Raw genomic sequence first — 16,523 nt, forward strand, 5'->3', positions numbered from 1 at the left:
AAATACAGCATCACCCACTGCACTTGTTTATTTCACAAGTGGCTCGAGCAGATGAAAACTGTGCTGGCCACTGACACCCTCCAAGGGGATGAACCCATCTCATGGGCTGCATACCACGCATGCCTTCAACTACCAAATGCAATACCAAAGAGCAGTGTCACATTCACTTCTCTACTTCCCCTTTTCTATGACCAAGCCAAATCTTGTCGCCATGATTCGCCATTTTTGAATGTGGTGAAGAAGGCAGTGGAGATTCTTAGTCCTGGTCAGGTAACAATCAACACTCTGGATCAACCTCTGTACGCAGTGGCAAAACAAATCCAGTGGACTTGACCAGCAACTCATGGTGAAGATAACTTTATTCTCATGTTTGGTGGGTTCCACATAAAGATGACACATCTTGGAGGGTAGCGGGTGGACAAGAGCACTTCTGCAAGCTGGAGTTGCTACAAAAGGGACAGCCGATTCCTTTCTGAAAGCCTGTCACGTGACACCCACCCGCCTTGCTCATCAGGTCACAGCCAGCAGCCTATATCTTCTCCTGCAGAGGGCTTGCACTGATTACATAAATGACCAGGAGGAGGGAAATAATCCTATGTCCTTGGAAGATTGGTGCAGTGAAAGAGCTTTGTCATGTCCCCCATTCCACTTCTGGTCCATTGTCCTGCAGCTGGAAATAGAGTTAATGATATATATGTTTGATCAATAAGAGAGGCCAACTTCCAGCTCTATATAGATGCCCTGACCAAGATCGTGCCTTGGTTATTTACTTTAGCAGTCAAAGATCCCATCAAAAGGAACAGCCTCCCTTTATTCAGCCGGCCTCCAGTCCGAGAGAAGTCCAGGTCCCAACAGCTCTCATCCCTGAAGAGTGACTGCTCCCAGTTCTCTCAGCTTTATATTGTATCCCAGATGTGTGATGGAAGTCTGGTTGAGTTTGTTTTGCAAGAAAACCAGGCGTGTCCGCCGGCATCGTAACAAATGGGCAAGCTAAGAACTGGAACCAAGACTTGGTGGGCTGTTTGGAGAACCTGATTCCATCACAACAGAACAAATCCAACTCCATAGTACAGGTCAACATACTTGATGGGGCTGCTCTCGTGAACATGCTACGACCTGGTGCTGCTGAGACCTTTTCTGAATATGCACAGAAGGTGTTCTCACCATACATCCTGTCTAAGCTGGAGCATGTCAACAGAGTGGATGTTGTGTGGGATCAATAGTTCCCTGACAGTCTACAGGCCTAAAACACGCAGCAAGAGAGGAAGGGGAGTTTGTAGAAGAGTTGAGCCGTCGAGTGCCATTCCTGGAAACTGGCCAGAGTTTTTTCGCATTGATGACAACAAGGCTGAACTGTTCTCCTTCCTTGCTACCCTGAAATCCCTCAACACTGAAAAAAAAGTGATTAGCACCCATCATGCTGAAGTCCTCTGCACCCAGCCTCGAGATGTAGAAGGTCTTGCACCATTCACACATGAGAAGGCTGATACCCGCATCCTACTGCACCTTGGAGATGCTGTGAAGGAAGGGTATAACAGTATATCAATACGCACAGTTGACAAAGATGTGTTAGTGCTGGCAGGAACTGCAGCCCACTCTCTCAACATCAATGAGCTGTGGGTTGCCTTTGGAGCTGGAAAGAGTTTCGGCATTTCGCAGCTCACAAGATGGCAAGGGCACTAGGTCCAGAACGATGTATCGCCTTGCCGGGGTTCCATGCCTTTACTGGATGTGACACAGAGTCATCTTTTGGTGGCAGGGGTAAGAAAACTGCATATACATGGAGGAGCTTTGAAGATGTCACTATAACTTTCTGTGCCTTTGCTGCCACACCTGACTCCATAGACAACTGGATGTAGCCTCTGGAGCGATTTGTTGTATTGCTATATGACCGCAGCAGCAGCCAGGGATCTGTCAATCAGGCACGAAGCAGCTCTTCACCCAGAAAGGAACATCAATTGAGGGACTCCCCCCAACACTAGCAGCACTGATTCAGTACACAAGACAGCTGCCTATCAAGCTTGTCACTGTTAGGGACAGATGATGGTTGGACAACACTTCCAGAAGGGACCCAGGCCTGTCGCGAACTCCTCTGCTGTGGATGTAAAAAGTGGTGCAGTGGACATTGCTAATGTGTCAAGGCAGCACTTCAGTATTGTTCCCTTTGCCACTCTGGTGGACTGTGTTTTCAGAAACAATTATAAATGTGATGATGGTTTTATTGTGATTTAATTCCCTGAATGCCAGATATGTTTGTATGTAGTTTAGCATTCCTCATTCTTGTACAAGTAGAATTAGGCCAATTTTGTATGTTCAAATGATGAATATGCATATGTGTTTTGGGTGTTACCTACAACTTTATGAGTAAAAGTTACTGCTTGCAACTTACCTTGCCTGGTACTTTCATTGTGGTAATTTTTTATTAATTAATTAATTTTTTTCTCCTTCGGAACCTAGAGCAATGTTGAATTACTCAGAGTAGGTTACATGGATAAAATAGCAATTACACCTCTCAAACAGGCTAAACCGATGTATTGGTCAGGCTTTGAAATATATATTTACTTGTAAGTATATACAGTCGTGGAAAAAATTAAGAGACCAGTCTGGATTTTTCACTCATTGTAAATGCTCTAAATGACAATATTTTTATTTTGAATTTGGTAGAAATGTTGTCAGTGCTGGTAGTTTATATTATAAAATCAAAATGTTCACTTTACTCAAACATATGCCTTTAAAGAGTAAAACAAGAGACACTGAACTTTTGGAGTGGTCTCTCAATTTTTTCCAGAGCTGTAAGGAACACAACTCATGAACTGATTCTGTATTTCATGAAAATACGCATAACTCCGCTACTATTTGAAGGTTTTACCATAATTTTGTTCCCTGAATACCAGATATATGAAGTTGGGCACTTTCTAGCATGTTTGAAATAGCACCACTGCCTTTTTCATCCTTGAAAATGTAGGATTAGACACCATAATCAAGATCCTAGGTGCTCTACAACCCAAGCTACTGATACTGTAACAGCAAATGGCGGCCATTTTTTAAAATAATTGCCATAGCAACCATAGGATAAATTGGCGATGGCCCTATAGCCAAAAATCTTCCTTAGGGCATGCTCTAACAGTGTGCCAGAGCTCATGTTTGTATCAAAAAAAGCTAAATGCATTCAGATATCTGCTGGACTAATAGGGCTCCCTATTTGTCCATTCTATCCACTCCATTCTATTTTGAAGACTTGTGCTGGTTGCACAAGTCTAATTTAAGGCTCATAATCACCTCTCACAAATAAATAGTATGGGTACATTATACATTTTCTGAATCATCAGAGTGCCTTGAGTACTGAAGTTGTTGAGTTTTGTGTCCCTGGTGTTCTTTCATTCAACAGGAATGAAAGAAAGCATACTGTTTCGGCAGAACTTGTGAGAAAATGTGTTATATTTCTGGTTTAAAGAGGTCTTGTGACCTCTGTGTTTGTCAGACAGATTCAGTATTGGGCTTAAATGAAAGCCTCAAAGGTCCCCTTTCCAGTGATACCAAGCATCATATTACAGAATATGTACAATATCCCTACCATGAGCCTAAACCAGATATACACCGGATCCAAAAAACGCAATTTATCTTAGGGGGTTAGTAACTTCATGAGCTGAAAAAAGTGATTTCGCTACCAACCCGTCACTGCTATCGTGATTTTTCTAGTACTAGGGGTTTATACCTTGTCAAAAAACCATGATAGCAATTGTCCCCAAAATGATACCGATCAACCCCCCTGGCTCATGGACTATTAGCCTGTTATATCTATTAAAACAAAACTCAATTAAAATTAATCAGGGCTGTCAGGTGCTCATCACAACTTACTTGCCAGACGTCAAGAGAAGGCATATGACCTCCTTTTCTGGACGTCCCTGGCTTAGGCCTGCCTGTCAGCAACTCACGGTCATATATTTATGTGCCCCTTGAGAAGTTCTCGTTGACATGAGGGCTAGGGGGAGAGCAACTACCTGGGTCAGCTTAATATCTTATCAATATTTCATTAAAGGGTCTGATACAAGTTACATGTTTAACTACTTCATGACTGTCTTTGATGTCTCTTTTTGGCAAGGAATAGTTTCTAACCATTTTGTGAATCAATCCACCATCACCAGCAAATTCCGGAACCTCAAAGTTCTATTTTCATCTTGAAAGTTGTCTCAGGTACTGGGAATCTTCTTGTTGGCAGTCTGTATGGTTTCTTGGGGTTGTGATCTTGACAGATAGTACAATCTGCGGCTTGTGGCTGTGGGCTTGTCCATGTTGTGTTGCGACTTTTTGTCGATTCTGGTAATGGAGTTCATGGCACATCCCAATGAGCTGTTTTGGTGATGGCTTTGCAGCTGCTGGTAGATCTTTAGCAGCTTTCTGTCTTGATTTCATGTCGATGTCGTCCAGCTTAGAACTGTGGAATGTCAGCACCCTCCTTTTCTCCCTCCTTTTCTGATAAAGCACAGCAGCTTTCTCAGAAAAAATCCAGATAGAATGGGGCCGTGTAGGTAGTAGCGGAAAGGGCCACTGTTTGCATGTCTCTGAGTGGCAGTGTACATTCCAAGATATTTGTAGTCCGAATCCATAAAGTTCCTTGATTTTGTCTTCCGTAAAAGGTGCCATTCCTTCTACTGGGTGTGGTGTGGGGTTGTGTCCATGGAAAGCTGGTGAATCCAGGGGAAACAGGGAGCACTGGGGTGCTAATGGTGCTGGTAAAGTCTCATGCTCAACCGACTGAGCTAGCCGGGCCTCTCCCTCTGCTCCTTCTCCTGCTTGTCTCCAATCCTCTTCGGCCTCTGTGCTCTCCAGAGCTCCAGACGCTATGCATAATCCAATGGTTTGGGGCTTGGCAAAGCGGCTTCCAGGTTTGCTGGTGGTGGGGATTGTCTTATTACCCAAAAGTGCCCAAACTGTAATGCTCTATTCCCTGTCTTTTCCTTCTAAAAATAGTATAGCTGCTGTAATTATCCAAAATATATGTAAACTGCATTTAGGCTTTATCACACACATACACACACAGAAAGTCCCTCACTTGCACACAGGCGGACACTCCCACGATCTCCTGTTACACACCCACATCCAGGCCCAAAAGCACACACACTCTCATCTCTGGCCTATTGCTCTGGGCAATAAAAACAGGCATTCTCACTCCTTTACCACTGAGAAAATGGGTTAAATCAACTAGATGCTCCCTCCATGGCCGTGTCAAGGATACAACAACTCTTATTTGATACATGATTATTTACATTTACTAATCCCCACACGTTCTGTTTTGCGGATGAAAAACACAATGGTCAATCAGTTACTGTAGAAAAAACAAAATGCTCGAAAAGTCAAGCACAATCAATTCCTGTATACACACAGTAACACTGTAGATATTAACAATTAAGTAAATGCTAAGAATGTGACATCACAATAGGTGAAGTTAAACAAATTCTATCACAATGGAAATCCTAAAAAATAAAATAGTATATTTGGCCCATGATAGCAACAACCCAGAATGCACTATTATATAAGTTTTAATACCATGTCAAAGGGAAACGTGAATTTATTCAATTGTAAAGGGGGGCACACTGTAGTAGATGTCATTACTTAGAACACTAAATGACAGCTAGAAAGCAGCTACCGAGAGGGGACAAAAAATTAAATAGAATAAATTCTCCCTGTTGCTGATGAGGGAAAGAAATTTAAAAAATGCAACAATGGCGTACAGCGTGTACCGTTTGCAAAAGCAGAGATAAGGAGAAAGGAGTAAACCTTGACTGCACAAAGGTAGAGTGTCTCACTCTATTTTTTTTTTTTTTTTTTAATTCTTGTGAAAAATTGCAGGTCACACCTTTACTTTTATACACTAGAAAGTGAGGCTAACAACAAAGACACCGAAGTATCAGTAAAAGTACCTTTAATTTGAGATATTAGACGGACCGTCCATGCCTTAAATGACAAAAATGTCATAGGGCACCTTTAGTTTTTATTTATTTATCTGTTTACAAAACTGGGCTGTATTACATGAAAACACCACACAGCGTGTATTCAACCCTATTAAAAAAGGGGGGACCTTTAATTAGACCTGGTTTTCACGTAAAAAATATATCAGAGTGCACCCTTAATCTCACAGAGCGTGATTCTAAAAAAAAATTATTTCAAGGAGAAACATCACAAGTGTGGTTCAGAACTACAACTACATTAGTGTCATATATGAAAAGGACACAATCGAAATAACTATAAAGGATTATACAATAATATCCTATATTTCTTAACTTCAGAGTAAAAATCAGATAACAGTTATCAGGACGACCAGTGTCACTCGCGCGCATATAAATGAGAACAACTCCCCAGGCTCTTCGTGTGTGTGTGTGTGTGTGTGTGTGTGTGTGTGTGTGTGTGTGTGTGTGTGTGTGTGTGTTTGTTTGTGAGGTGTAGTTAGCTGTTAGTTATTCAAGGTATTTACATGCAGTTACAGAGACGTACAGTTAGTGAATGCTGGCATAGAGACAGAAGAGTATGTTAAGACGGTTTTCCATATGTAAAATCACTGAAACAGCAGCACTTTTAAATACGGAAAGCCATACTCAGAATGCAGAGGACGCATAAAACAAAATATCCCAACAAAAATGAACTGAAAAGCTAATAAACTCTGCCAACGTTACGCCTAAGCAAATCACTTTACTAACCCACGCCTCCACGTATAGTTTCGCAAATCACTTTACTAACCCACGCCGTCACGTATAGTTTCCTCTTACATGACTGCGGGGCGACTCAACCTCTTGCATGACCGCGGGGCGACTCAAACGCAAACTATTAATCAATAAGTTATATTTCTTATAACGCAAAGCCAACCTCTATTGTCAAAACACGCTCAGAGAGTCACTCTTCTAGACAAATAAATGGTTAAGCCAGATCAATCTATTTAGGAAAGACAGAGAAAATAGACTTTGTCACGAAGAGCAGCTCCCATGACGACATTTGAAGTCCGTTACGTGGCTCTGCGCCAGCTGGTACAACCTTAAACATTTTAAGGAACAGTCCCGTGCCCCAACTCGCCGTTTAGACACCACACTGTATACCTGTTTACATAACAGCTTTCTGATCCAAATATATGAGACCTCTTCATGCTGAAAGACGCGGATTAGAGATTCTCACTCAATAAGTTATAGTCAATTGTCTAGCACTATTACCATATTGTGGTAACAGTAAGGCAGTTTATCGAATGCACCCACAAATGATATACAATTTAATCATTTTATCAAAAACATACTATATGGCCTCTGCACTAGGGAAAGTTTAAATAAGCCAACATTTCACGAAGCAGAAAAAGGAAAAAACACACAAAGAAAGGAGAAGAAAAAAATTAAATTCTGCTCATGCAATTTTTACACCATATAATCATTAATGAATTAATTAATTACATCACTTAAATTTAGCACCAAAAAGCAACTTACCTCTATTCACTCATAATTTAGTCATGTCCAATATAGAATGTTTGGTCAATAGACAACAGGCATCCTCACCTTTCCTTTGTTGAGAGCTCTCTGAGTGAATAGAAGTCAGAAGTTAAGGTGTGGCTGGGCTGGAAATGTCCAGGCCTCGAGCCGGGTCAAAAAGTCCTTCTTCTCCCCTGGTTCACGTCGGGTGTCGCCATTTTGTTAGAAATACAATTCTACCGTGTTCTTTTAACCAGAGTTGAAGAAGGAAAAACAAGTATAAGATTTATTTCAAACAAAAAGATTTATTATCTGAATTGAGTGAGAAGAAAACATGTAGGCCTACATGGAGCTTACTGGATTCTCAAAAAGCGTCCCCAGTAAGACTGAAGATAAAAATGGTGGGACATAGTGTTATATGGAAACAAATACATTATTTCTGATTGGTTGACTATGTGTTAGAGGCTGGCCGATGACGTCTTCTTCTTGCTGGTCTTCATAAGATACATTTCATGTTTTACTAAGAGAGTGCTCATAAGAGAGGTGAAGGGAGGGTGCGGGGTCGTTGCTAGGCCGGTTGTCATGTGCAGGCTCATCCCACACAAATAGTTCTCCCCTGACCTTGGGCAAAGTACCTACTGAAATGGCCTGCCTCAGTGCTGTTTTGTGTCTGTGTAAATGGTGAATGAATGTGAAGTTACTAAACTTATACAAAAGTGTATAAGTTTAAAAAGCACATGAGTATAAAATTAAGATTATTCTGACAGTATAACTGTAAACAGATTCTCGTTGTCCTGTAAATGTGCAATGACAAATTAAAGCTGATTCTGACACTTGTATATCGCTGGATTTGCAGAGCTTTTTCTGTCTGTGGAAGGATGGCGCTACCACTTTGATAATCTATAACCTAAAAGTGAACTAGTCTTGTATAAGACTTAAAGGTACTCCAAAGTTCTACAGTAGCTATGTGTGCTTCTGTACTGAAGGTGTGTGTGTGTGTGTGTGTGTGTGTGTGTGTGTCTGCCTGCCTGTCTGTCTGTCTGCCTGTCTGTCTGTCTGCGTGCGTGCGTGCGCGTCTCCATACACAGGGTACAGCTGCTAGAAGAGGAGAATGGAGAGATGAAGTTAAATGTGTGCAGACTTAAGTCTCAGACTGAGAAAATTGACCAGGTGAGTGTGATTCACTAAAATAATAGAAATAATGGTTAACTACATAAAAGTGACACCAACTAGGGTAACACTTTACAATAAGGTACACAAAATTGTAGTAGCTACTACATACCTACTACATAGATATGTGTTACCTACTACATAGGGTTTTTTTTGTGCTACCTAACACATAGGTTTTTTTTTGTGTTACCTACTACATAGGGTTTTTTTTTGTGCTACCTACTACCAGTGTTAATTTCGTAGACTAAGACTATGACGAAAAATATTCGTCTACGAACCTTTTTCACGGACGTAAACTAAATAAAAACTAAATAAAAAGGCAGATGTGATGACGAAGACTGAGACTAATTTAACTGACACTATAGTCTACGAATAGGAACTAGACGAAACTGTTAGGGCGGGACGAATGGAGAAGAGATCCAATCAGAACTACTCTTTTTGTGGGACAAGTTGGGAAGAAATCCAATCAGTGCAAAGCAGCGAATGCAACCCTGCTGTGTCGGTGAAAATCGACGGGAGACCGCGCAGGTGTGAGCGGGTGGAGTGAGCCGCTGTGCTGAAAAACTCTGCGGTATGATGGACAAAAATGATAGTCAGGGATATCCTGCCCGTTAACGATGTCTAGGGGAAAGGCTAAGTTCCGCGATCTGTCTGTAGTAGGCTCTGTCTCGAGTTTGAATACACAGAGCCATGTGAAACTGCCGCCTCCGTCCGTTAGTTTCTGTTTTTAAGTTACAATCAACTCCGACGCATGGACAGCGTTCAATTAAAACCTCTAATTGTATTATCTAAAAGGCTTTGATGCAAAAGAAGTCCGAACACACACAGCGGCAGCAGTGTTGCTTAAAGGAAGGCGCAGTTGCTCAAATTTATCAGCACCTCAACTGCGTGCTGCTGCTGCTGCCCAGGGGCGGCCTTAACGATCTCGGGGCCCGTTTCAAGACCTAGTGTGGGGCCCCCCACTTTTTTAAAATATTTTCTTTATTTTTATTTTTTTAATAAATAATGCTTGTGCATGCTCCCCGCAAAAAGAAAAAAGACTGTGGAATCCAGTTGGTTCATAGACAGATCATGAGATAATGGACCCCCGGGCACAAGCTCTTAAAGCCCCCCCTCCCCTCTATCCAGTCAGGTACACTGATTTTATGTGAGATTATTACTAATGAAATAGAATACATGTTTTGTATTACAACCATTAAATCTGTCTGTATTGCATATTCAAACCTTAATACCATTCAATGAAGAAAAACACTTAGTCGACGAAGTCCGCTGTATATTTAGTCAAACTAAAATCTGCTTATATTTAGTAGACTAAGACTAGACTAAGACTAAAAGATTTTAGATGACTAGAATAGGACTAAGACTAAATGGTGTGATATTCAAAAGACTAAGACTAAATCAGAATTTGCTGCCAAAATTAACACTGCCTACTACATAGGGTTTTTTTCTGTGCTACCTAACACATAAGTTTTTTTTTGTGTTACCTACTACATAGGGTTTTTTTTGTGCTACCTACTACATAGGTTTTTTTTGTGTGTTACCTACTACATATTTTTTTTTTGTGCTACCTAACACATAGGTTTTTTTTGTGTTACCTGCTACATAGGGTTTATTTTTTTTGTGCTACCTACTACATAGGGTTTCTTTTTTTTGTGCTACCTACTACATAGGGTTTTTTTTGTGCTACCTAACACATAGGTTTTTTTTTGTGTTACCTACTACATAGGGGTTTTTTTGTGTTACCTACTACATAGGTTTTTTTTTGTGTTACCTACTACATATGGTTTTTTTTGTGCTACCTAACACATAGGTTTTTTTTGTGTTACCTACTGCATAGGGTTTATTTTTTTTGTGTTACCTACTACATAGGGTTTTTTTTTGTGTTACCTACTACATAGGGGTTTGTTTGTGCTACCTAACACATAGGTTTTTTTTTGTGTTACCTACTACATAGGGTTTTTTTTTGTGCTACCTAACAGTTTTTTTTTGTGTTACCTACTACATAGGGTTTTTTTTGTGTTACCTACTACATAGGGGTTTTTATGTAGTAGGTAGCACAAAAAAAACCTATGTAGTAGGTAACACAAAAAAAAACCTATGTAGTAGGTAACACATATCTATGTAGTAGGTATGTAGTAGCTACTACAATTTTGTGTACCTTATTGTAAAGTGTTACCCAAACTAGTAATAACCAGGGTTATTCTTAAACTCTGTGTTTGGCTGTTAATTTTTTTTTTTTTTTAATTGTGAATTACTGTGCCATCCTTCAACTACGATGTGCTGGCCTTTTTCCTGTTCAGGAGAAGCAGAGGATGACAGATAAGCTGGAGGACACAAGTCTGAGGCTGAAAGATGAGATGGACCTCTACAGGAAGATAATGGACAAGCTCTGGCATAACCGCCATGAGTTCCAAAAGGAGAAAGAGGCCATGCAGGAGGTGAGACACTCTACACAACACAAACCTGACATGTGAAATGTTTAGGAGGTCCTTTTCATTGAATCTTTTCTCTGCAGTTGATTGATGATCTCCGCCGTGAGCTGGAATATCTGCAGTGTTTCAAGCTGGAGATGGAGCATCCAGGGCAGGGCAAGGGGCTGGCCGAGTACAACGCCAAGACCAGAGAGATCGAAATGGAACATGAAGTCAAGAGACTCAAACAGGTTTAAGTGAAGATATGATTTAATTTTGAAATATTTGAACAATATTTCTGTATTGTGGCGATAGTCACCAACCCTCAAGGTTCGGCGCGCACGTGAACTGCGGATTGGGTGAATATGAAAAAAAAAATCCGGCTGTGTGCACGTGATCGACGCATGTGTAATACGGAACATTAAGTGGCGAGAGGAGTGAAGAATGTGGGCTACTGTAGGCTAGAGATGCAAATCACACATCTCATTAATTGTGTTGAGTAATAATATTTATTAATTTATATTTGGCTGCTCCACCTTAAGTCATCCCACCCAGGAACTACTTAGGTTTCACTTGCGTTTCATCTCAGTTGCATGTCAAACAGCTGATCGGATCAGCTCGAGCCTCACAGAGCAGACAGCAGGAGTCAGTCTAAAGCCAATGAGGATCACTCAAAGTAAAAAAAAAATATATATATATAATAAAGCTGTCTCCTCCTCGCTCTTTCTGTCTGCCTATCTTTTTCTCTCCACGGAACACTCAGTCACTTCTATTAATGCTTAAAAGAAGCAGGATTATAACCACGTTTTGCTCTTTATTTTGTTTATAAATATTTGAAGATTTTATTAGGGGGCCAAGCCCGAGAAGGGCCTGGGACCGCGTTTTGCAGAGCAACGCGGTTCCCAAGCCCTGCTGGGCAGGGAACCCTATTGTTTTTGCTGGGATTCTTCTTCTTCTTCTTCTTCTTTAGGGGGCCAAGCCCGAGTAGGGCTGGGACCGCGTTTTGCAGAGCAACCTATTATTCCTTACGTAAAAGTGGTGCTGCAGCCCAAACCGTAAAGGGTTGGTACATGCCACTTGCATGGCTCATCCAGGTCCGTGCCTGGTACGCAGACAAAAAAATTCAGACATCCCAGCCACTAGGTGGCGCTACAACAAAGCGTTTTGGGCTATAACTTCCGCACCGAAAGTCCGACAGTCAAAAACTTTATATCCACAGATGCCCACAAGTCAGCTGCATCTTTTGAGATAGGCCACGCCCATTTGCGTATATACACATTTTTCGCTACATTGCAAAAACTGTGTCAGTCACCAAAACATACTCCTCCTACAGTTTTCGACCGATTTGGACGAAACCAAAAGCATTATGCTCTACTGACTCCCACGAGCAAAAGTTGGTCAAATAATTTTTCTACGACCATCGGAAGACCAAACGGTAGCGCTTTAAAGATTCGCGAAAATTCCATAAAAAAAAAAAGGGGGGGATTTTCTTGAAACTGAAGGGAGACTATCATGGGGCATACCTGAGCCTATGGAAAAAATATGGGCAAGAAATTCCTATGTGGGCCGGACTTATTAAAAAAAAATATTTTTTCAATTTTTTTGTCTGTTTTCGCCATTTTCTAAGTCTTTCGGCGGGAAAATTCAAAAAAGTGTCTTTACAATGGAGAGGTTGACAATTTGATTTTGCTATAACTCCCCAACCGAACATCGCACATTCAAAAACTTGACATCCACTTGTTTGGTACATTGAGCTGCATCTTTCCATCTAACGTGGTTTTGCGAATGTCATCCATAGGGGGCGCCAAAACCAGTGGCGGCTCCTGACAATAATCTCAGGGGGGGCAATTGTTGCCATGATGGGAAATATGACCCAAAATTAACCTAAATCAGATAGCATATGACAATGTCATATTGCATTTAACTGTTTGTTTTTCCTGTTCATCTGGCATAACCACTCTGGCAACATTAGACAAGCATTGCACTGTACAGTATTTTTGGAAATTAAGTTAGTTAATTTCTTGAATAAAATTATTTTAGCTCTAAAATGATTTAATTATCCGGCTGTGGCCATCACAGATAACTTGTCATCTACCAGTGTGCTCCTCAGATAGGCTTCCTTTAAAAGTTAGGAGACAAAAATGGATGCTGGCATAGCATGTGCAACATTAACAGTGCTAATCATCACATTGGTTTGGGTTACTACTGTCTACAGCACTTGGTAGGCGGGTTTATGTCGGACGGTGAAAGCAGCTGTCAGCTAAACGACGATCAACAGCTGATCGCCGTTCAATAGCCGATCAGCTGTTGAACGGCGCTGGCTCGTATATGCAGATTGATGTTTAATGTTTGTTTTACCTTTTCTGAGAGATGATGCATAGGGGTGACACCCAAAGTTATCCATGCGGTCTCTGTGCTGCCATCAGGATGGATAAAAAGCCAGTATACAGTCCATATCATCATGCAGCGGCAGCAGGACAGAGCGTTAGCGCATTAGCATCCTGCTAGCCTCGTTAGCCGTTCAAACGAGCCCCGTGAAAATCCGCGTTTATAAGATCCCCCAATCCATCTTGGTAGATACTTGCTTGATGGTTACATTTTGTCTGGGAAAGACCTAGTCCGAGTCCGATCAAGTAAGTAGCTTGCCAGCCTAGCCTGAGTTGATATAAAGTTGTGTTGGTCTTGAATATGACCGCTCTGGGCTGCATACTGGACATGTGACTGTATCAGTCACTGTAATTGGTTTATTGTTTACTGTACGTATGACGACAACACGTTAGGGCGAGCACCCCCGGAACCCATAGAGATTGCATTGCGAGGCTTGCAGTTTGAAAAAAAAAAGTTTTACATTGATGTCTATGAGAGCGCTGGGGGCGATTTTCAACCAGCCCGACATCGCCCCAGAGTGACGGTACAGAGCACAGACGCTGATTGTACAATGACATTCAGACTTAGATGCAGGTAAAAACTGTATTGAAATCATAAATTATGATTATTAATACAAAAAAAACAAAAAAAAACATCATTATTATTCATTATTATATTTTCGTTTTTTGCTGATATGGCTCAAGGAGGGCGGCGCCATGGGCGAGCCGCCACTGGCCAAAACCACAAAAAGCAAAGAAAACGCGTTTGGGGCTATAACTTCCACACCGAACATCCCACAGTCAAACACGTTATATCCACAGATGCCCACAAGTCAGCTGCATCTCTTGAGATAGGCCACGCCCATTTTCGTATGGTATTTTTTTTCGCTACATCGCAAAAACTGTGTCAGTCACCAAAACACACTCCTCCTACGGTTTTTGCCCGATTTGGACGAAACCAAAAGCATTATGCTCTACCGACTCCCACGAGCAATAGCTGTTTAAAGAATTCTTTCTACGACCGTCGGAAGACCAAACGGTAGCGCTTTAAAGATTTGCACATTAGCTACCTTGTACCAAACTGCTCCTAAATCCAAAACGATCACCAAACTTCACACATGTGTTTGTCCTATGGTTCTCAGGTTGGTTCTACTTTTTCCTTAAATTGCTCCAAAAGGGGGCGCCAAAAACACACTTGAGCATCTTTCTCTGCGCTTTTTTTGCCTTTTGGTCTATAACTCCCAAACCAAACATCCCACATTCAAAAACTTTACATCCCCGGATTCCGTGAAGCGAGGGGCCGGCGCCGCGGACGACGACCCCGATCCCGAGTCGCGTGGGAGGCTTGGCCCCCGTTCACAACTGCTTGCAGTTCTAGTTTAAAATAGCGTTTTTGGACACAGGTTATTTTGTAATTCACTGTGGATTTTTAAAATAAAATGACAAAGGTAATTGAAAGCAAAGTCATATTTGTCTTGTTATCTTTGCCTTTTTTGCTATTGTTGATCCAAAAATTATCCGATCTATGACTCAGAAACCGTGACACGATCTGATTTGTGACTTTTGTGATCCGTTGCACCCCTCCTTCTAAGGCTTTCTGATAGGAAAGAACTACAGTGCTATGACTGATAAACTTAAACCTGATATTGAATTTTGGCGAACGCTTCCTCTATCCATGATTAGTCGATTAAATGCCATTAAAATGGTTACCTTGCCTAGGCTTCTGTATTTATTTCAAAGTATAACCATATAGCCAAAAGCCCGTTTTCAAATAAAAAAATAGTTTGAACTTCCAAACACCTCCATCCTAGCCCACATTTGCCACAATCATGCATTTCCCCTTATGGCATAGATCTAACTGTTAGGCAGTGAGTGCGGAGAACATTATGGAGCTGAGAGGGCTCCCCTTCAGCCATGGCATTGCTTAAGACTCCAGCTCGAAGGACCAATGGTAGAATAGACTGTATTACTGCAATAGGTTCAGAGCATATTGAGCATCAACATCGTACATCATCATCAATAATGAAGAGAGGGACAATGTTTCCTAACGGTCATGTTTTTTTTCCAAAAAATTGTATACAAAGACAAATTACAATTCAATTAAACAACAAACATCACAATTGGGTACTTAACTTTCCCCCAAACTCGTATGCAACTACAAGCTACACTCTCCTGTAACCAACAAACCCATTCACTGTTCGCTCTAGTGGACTCTGGAGCTGACGAGAGTTTTCTGGATGCTGACTTCGTTGCTAAGGCAGGCATAGCCACTCAACCGCTTCCTACTCCTCTCAATGCCCAGGGACTAAATGGGAAGCTGCTGGCACGGGTCACCCATCGCACAGAGCCCCTTCGCCTTGTCCTGTCAGGTAATCACCATGAGGTAATCCAGTTCCACATTATCTCTTCCCCTCACACTTCCTTAGTTGTGGGTCAGCCTTGGTTAAACCTACACAATCCCCACATCAACTGGGCTACTAGTCGTGTTCAGAGCTGGAGTGATTATTGTCTCTCGTCGTGTCTGCGGTCCGCCCTTTCCCCAGCGGAGGGCGCCAATGTCCCATTAAAACCTTAGTCCTCTGCCCTGTCTGAAGTCCCTGCTGCTTATCACAGTTTGGGGGAGGTTTTTAGTAAGCAACGTGCCCTCTCTCTGCCTCCTCACCGGCCCTATGACTGTGATATTGACCTTCTTCCAGGTGCTCCTCTGCCATCCAGTCGTCTGTATAACCTGTCCCAGGCTGAACGAGAGACAATGGAGAAATACATCAAGGATTCCACGGTGCCACGGTGCCACAGTGTTCAGCAAGCTCGATCTCCGCAATGCTTATCATCTTGTCCGCATTCGGAAGGGAGACGAATGGAAGACTGCATTTAAGACCCCCCTCGGCCACTTCGAATACCTGGTTATGCCTTTTGGACTCACTAATGCCCCCGCTGTCTTCCAAGCCTTGGTTAATGACGTGCTCCGTGACTTCTTAAATCGCACTGTGTTTGTGTACTTGGACGACATACTTATCTTCTCTCGTTCACAGGAAGAACATGTCCAACACGTGAAGCAGGTGTTACAGTGACTCCTGGAGAACAAGCTGTATGTTAGAGCGGAGAAGTGCAAGTTCCATGTGGACTCCGTG

At 41.9% G+C, this 16,523-nt stretch overlaps 1 protein-coding gene across 1 annotated transcript in view; it reads left to right on the forward strand.

Annotated features, from left to right (window-relative positions):
* rab11fip4a (RAB11 family interacting protein 4 (class II) a) overlaps positions 1-16,523 on the forward strand; it is a gene marked incomplete at both ends in the record, with an annotated part of 213,437 nt that overhangs the window by 190,612 nt on the left and 6,302 nt on the right. Inside the window, 3 exons of the mRNA XM_080044274.1 lie at positions 8,534-8,615; positions 10,916-11,053; positions 11,131-11,277. Coding sequence (XP_079900400.1) covers positions 8,534-8,615; positions 10,916-11,053; positions 11,131-11,277 — 367 coding nt within the window. The remainder of the gene's footprint in view (positions 1-8,533; positions 8,616-10,915; positions 11,054-11,130; positions 11,278-16,523) is intronic.

Source organism: Ammodytes marinus (assembly GCF_949987685.1).
Source record: "Ammodytes marinus genome assembly, chromosome: 16".
Lineage (NCBI taxonomy): Eukaryota > Metazoa > Chordata > Actinopteri > Uranoscopiformes > Ammodytidae > Ammodytes > Ammodytes marinus.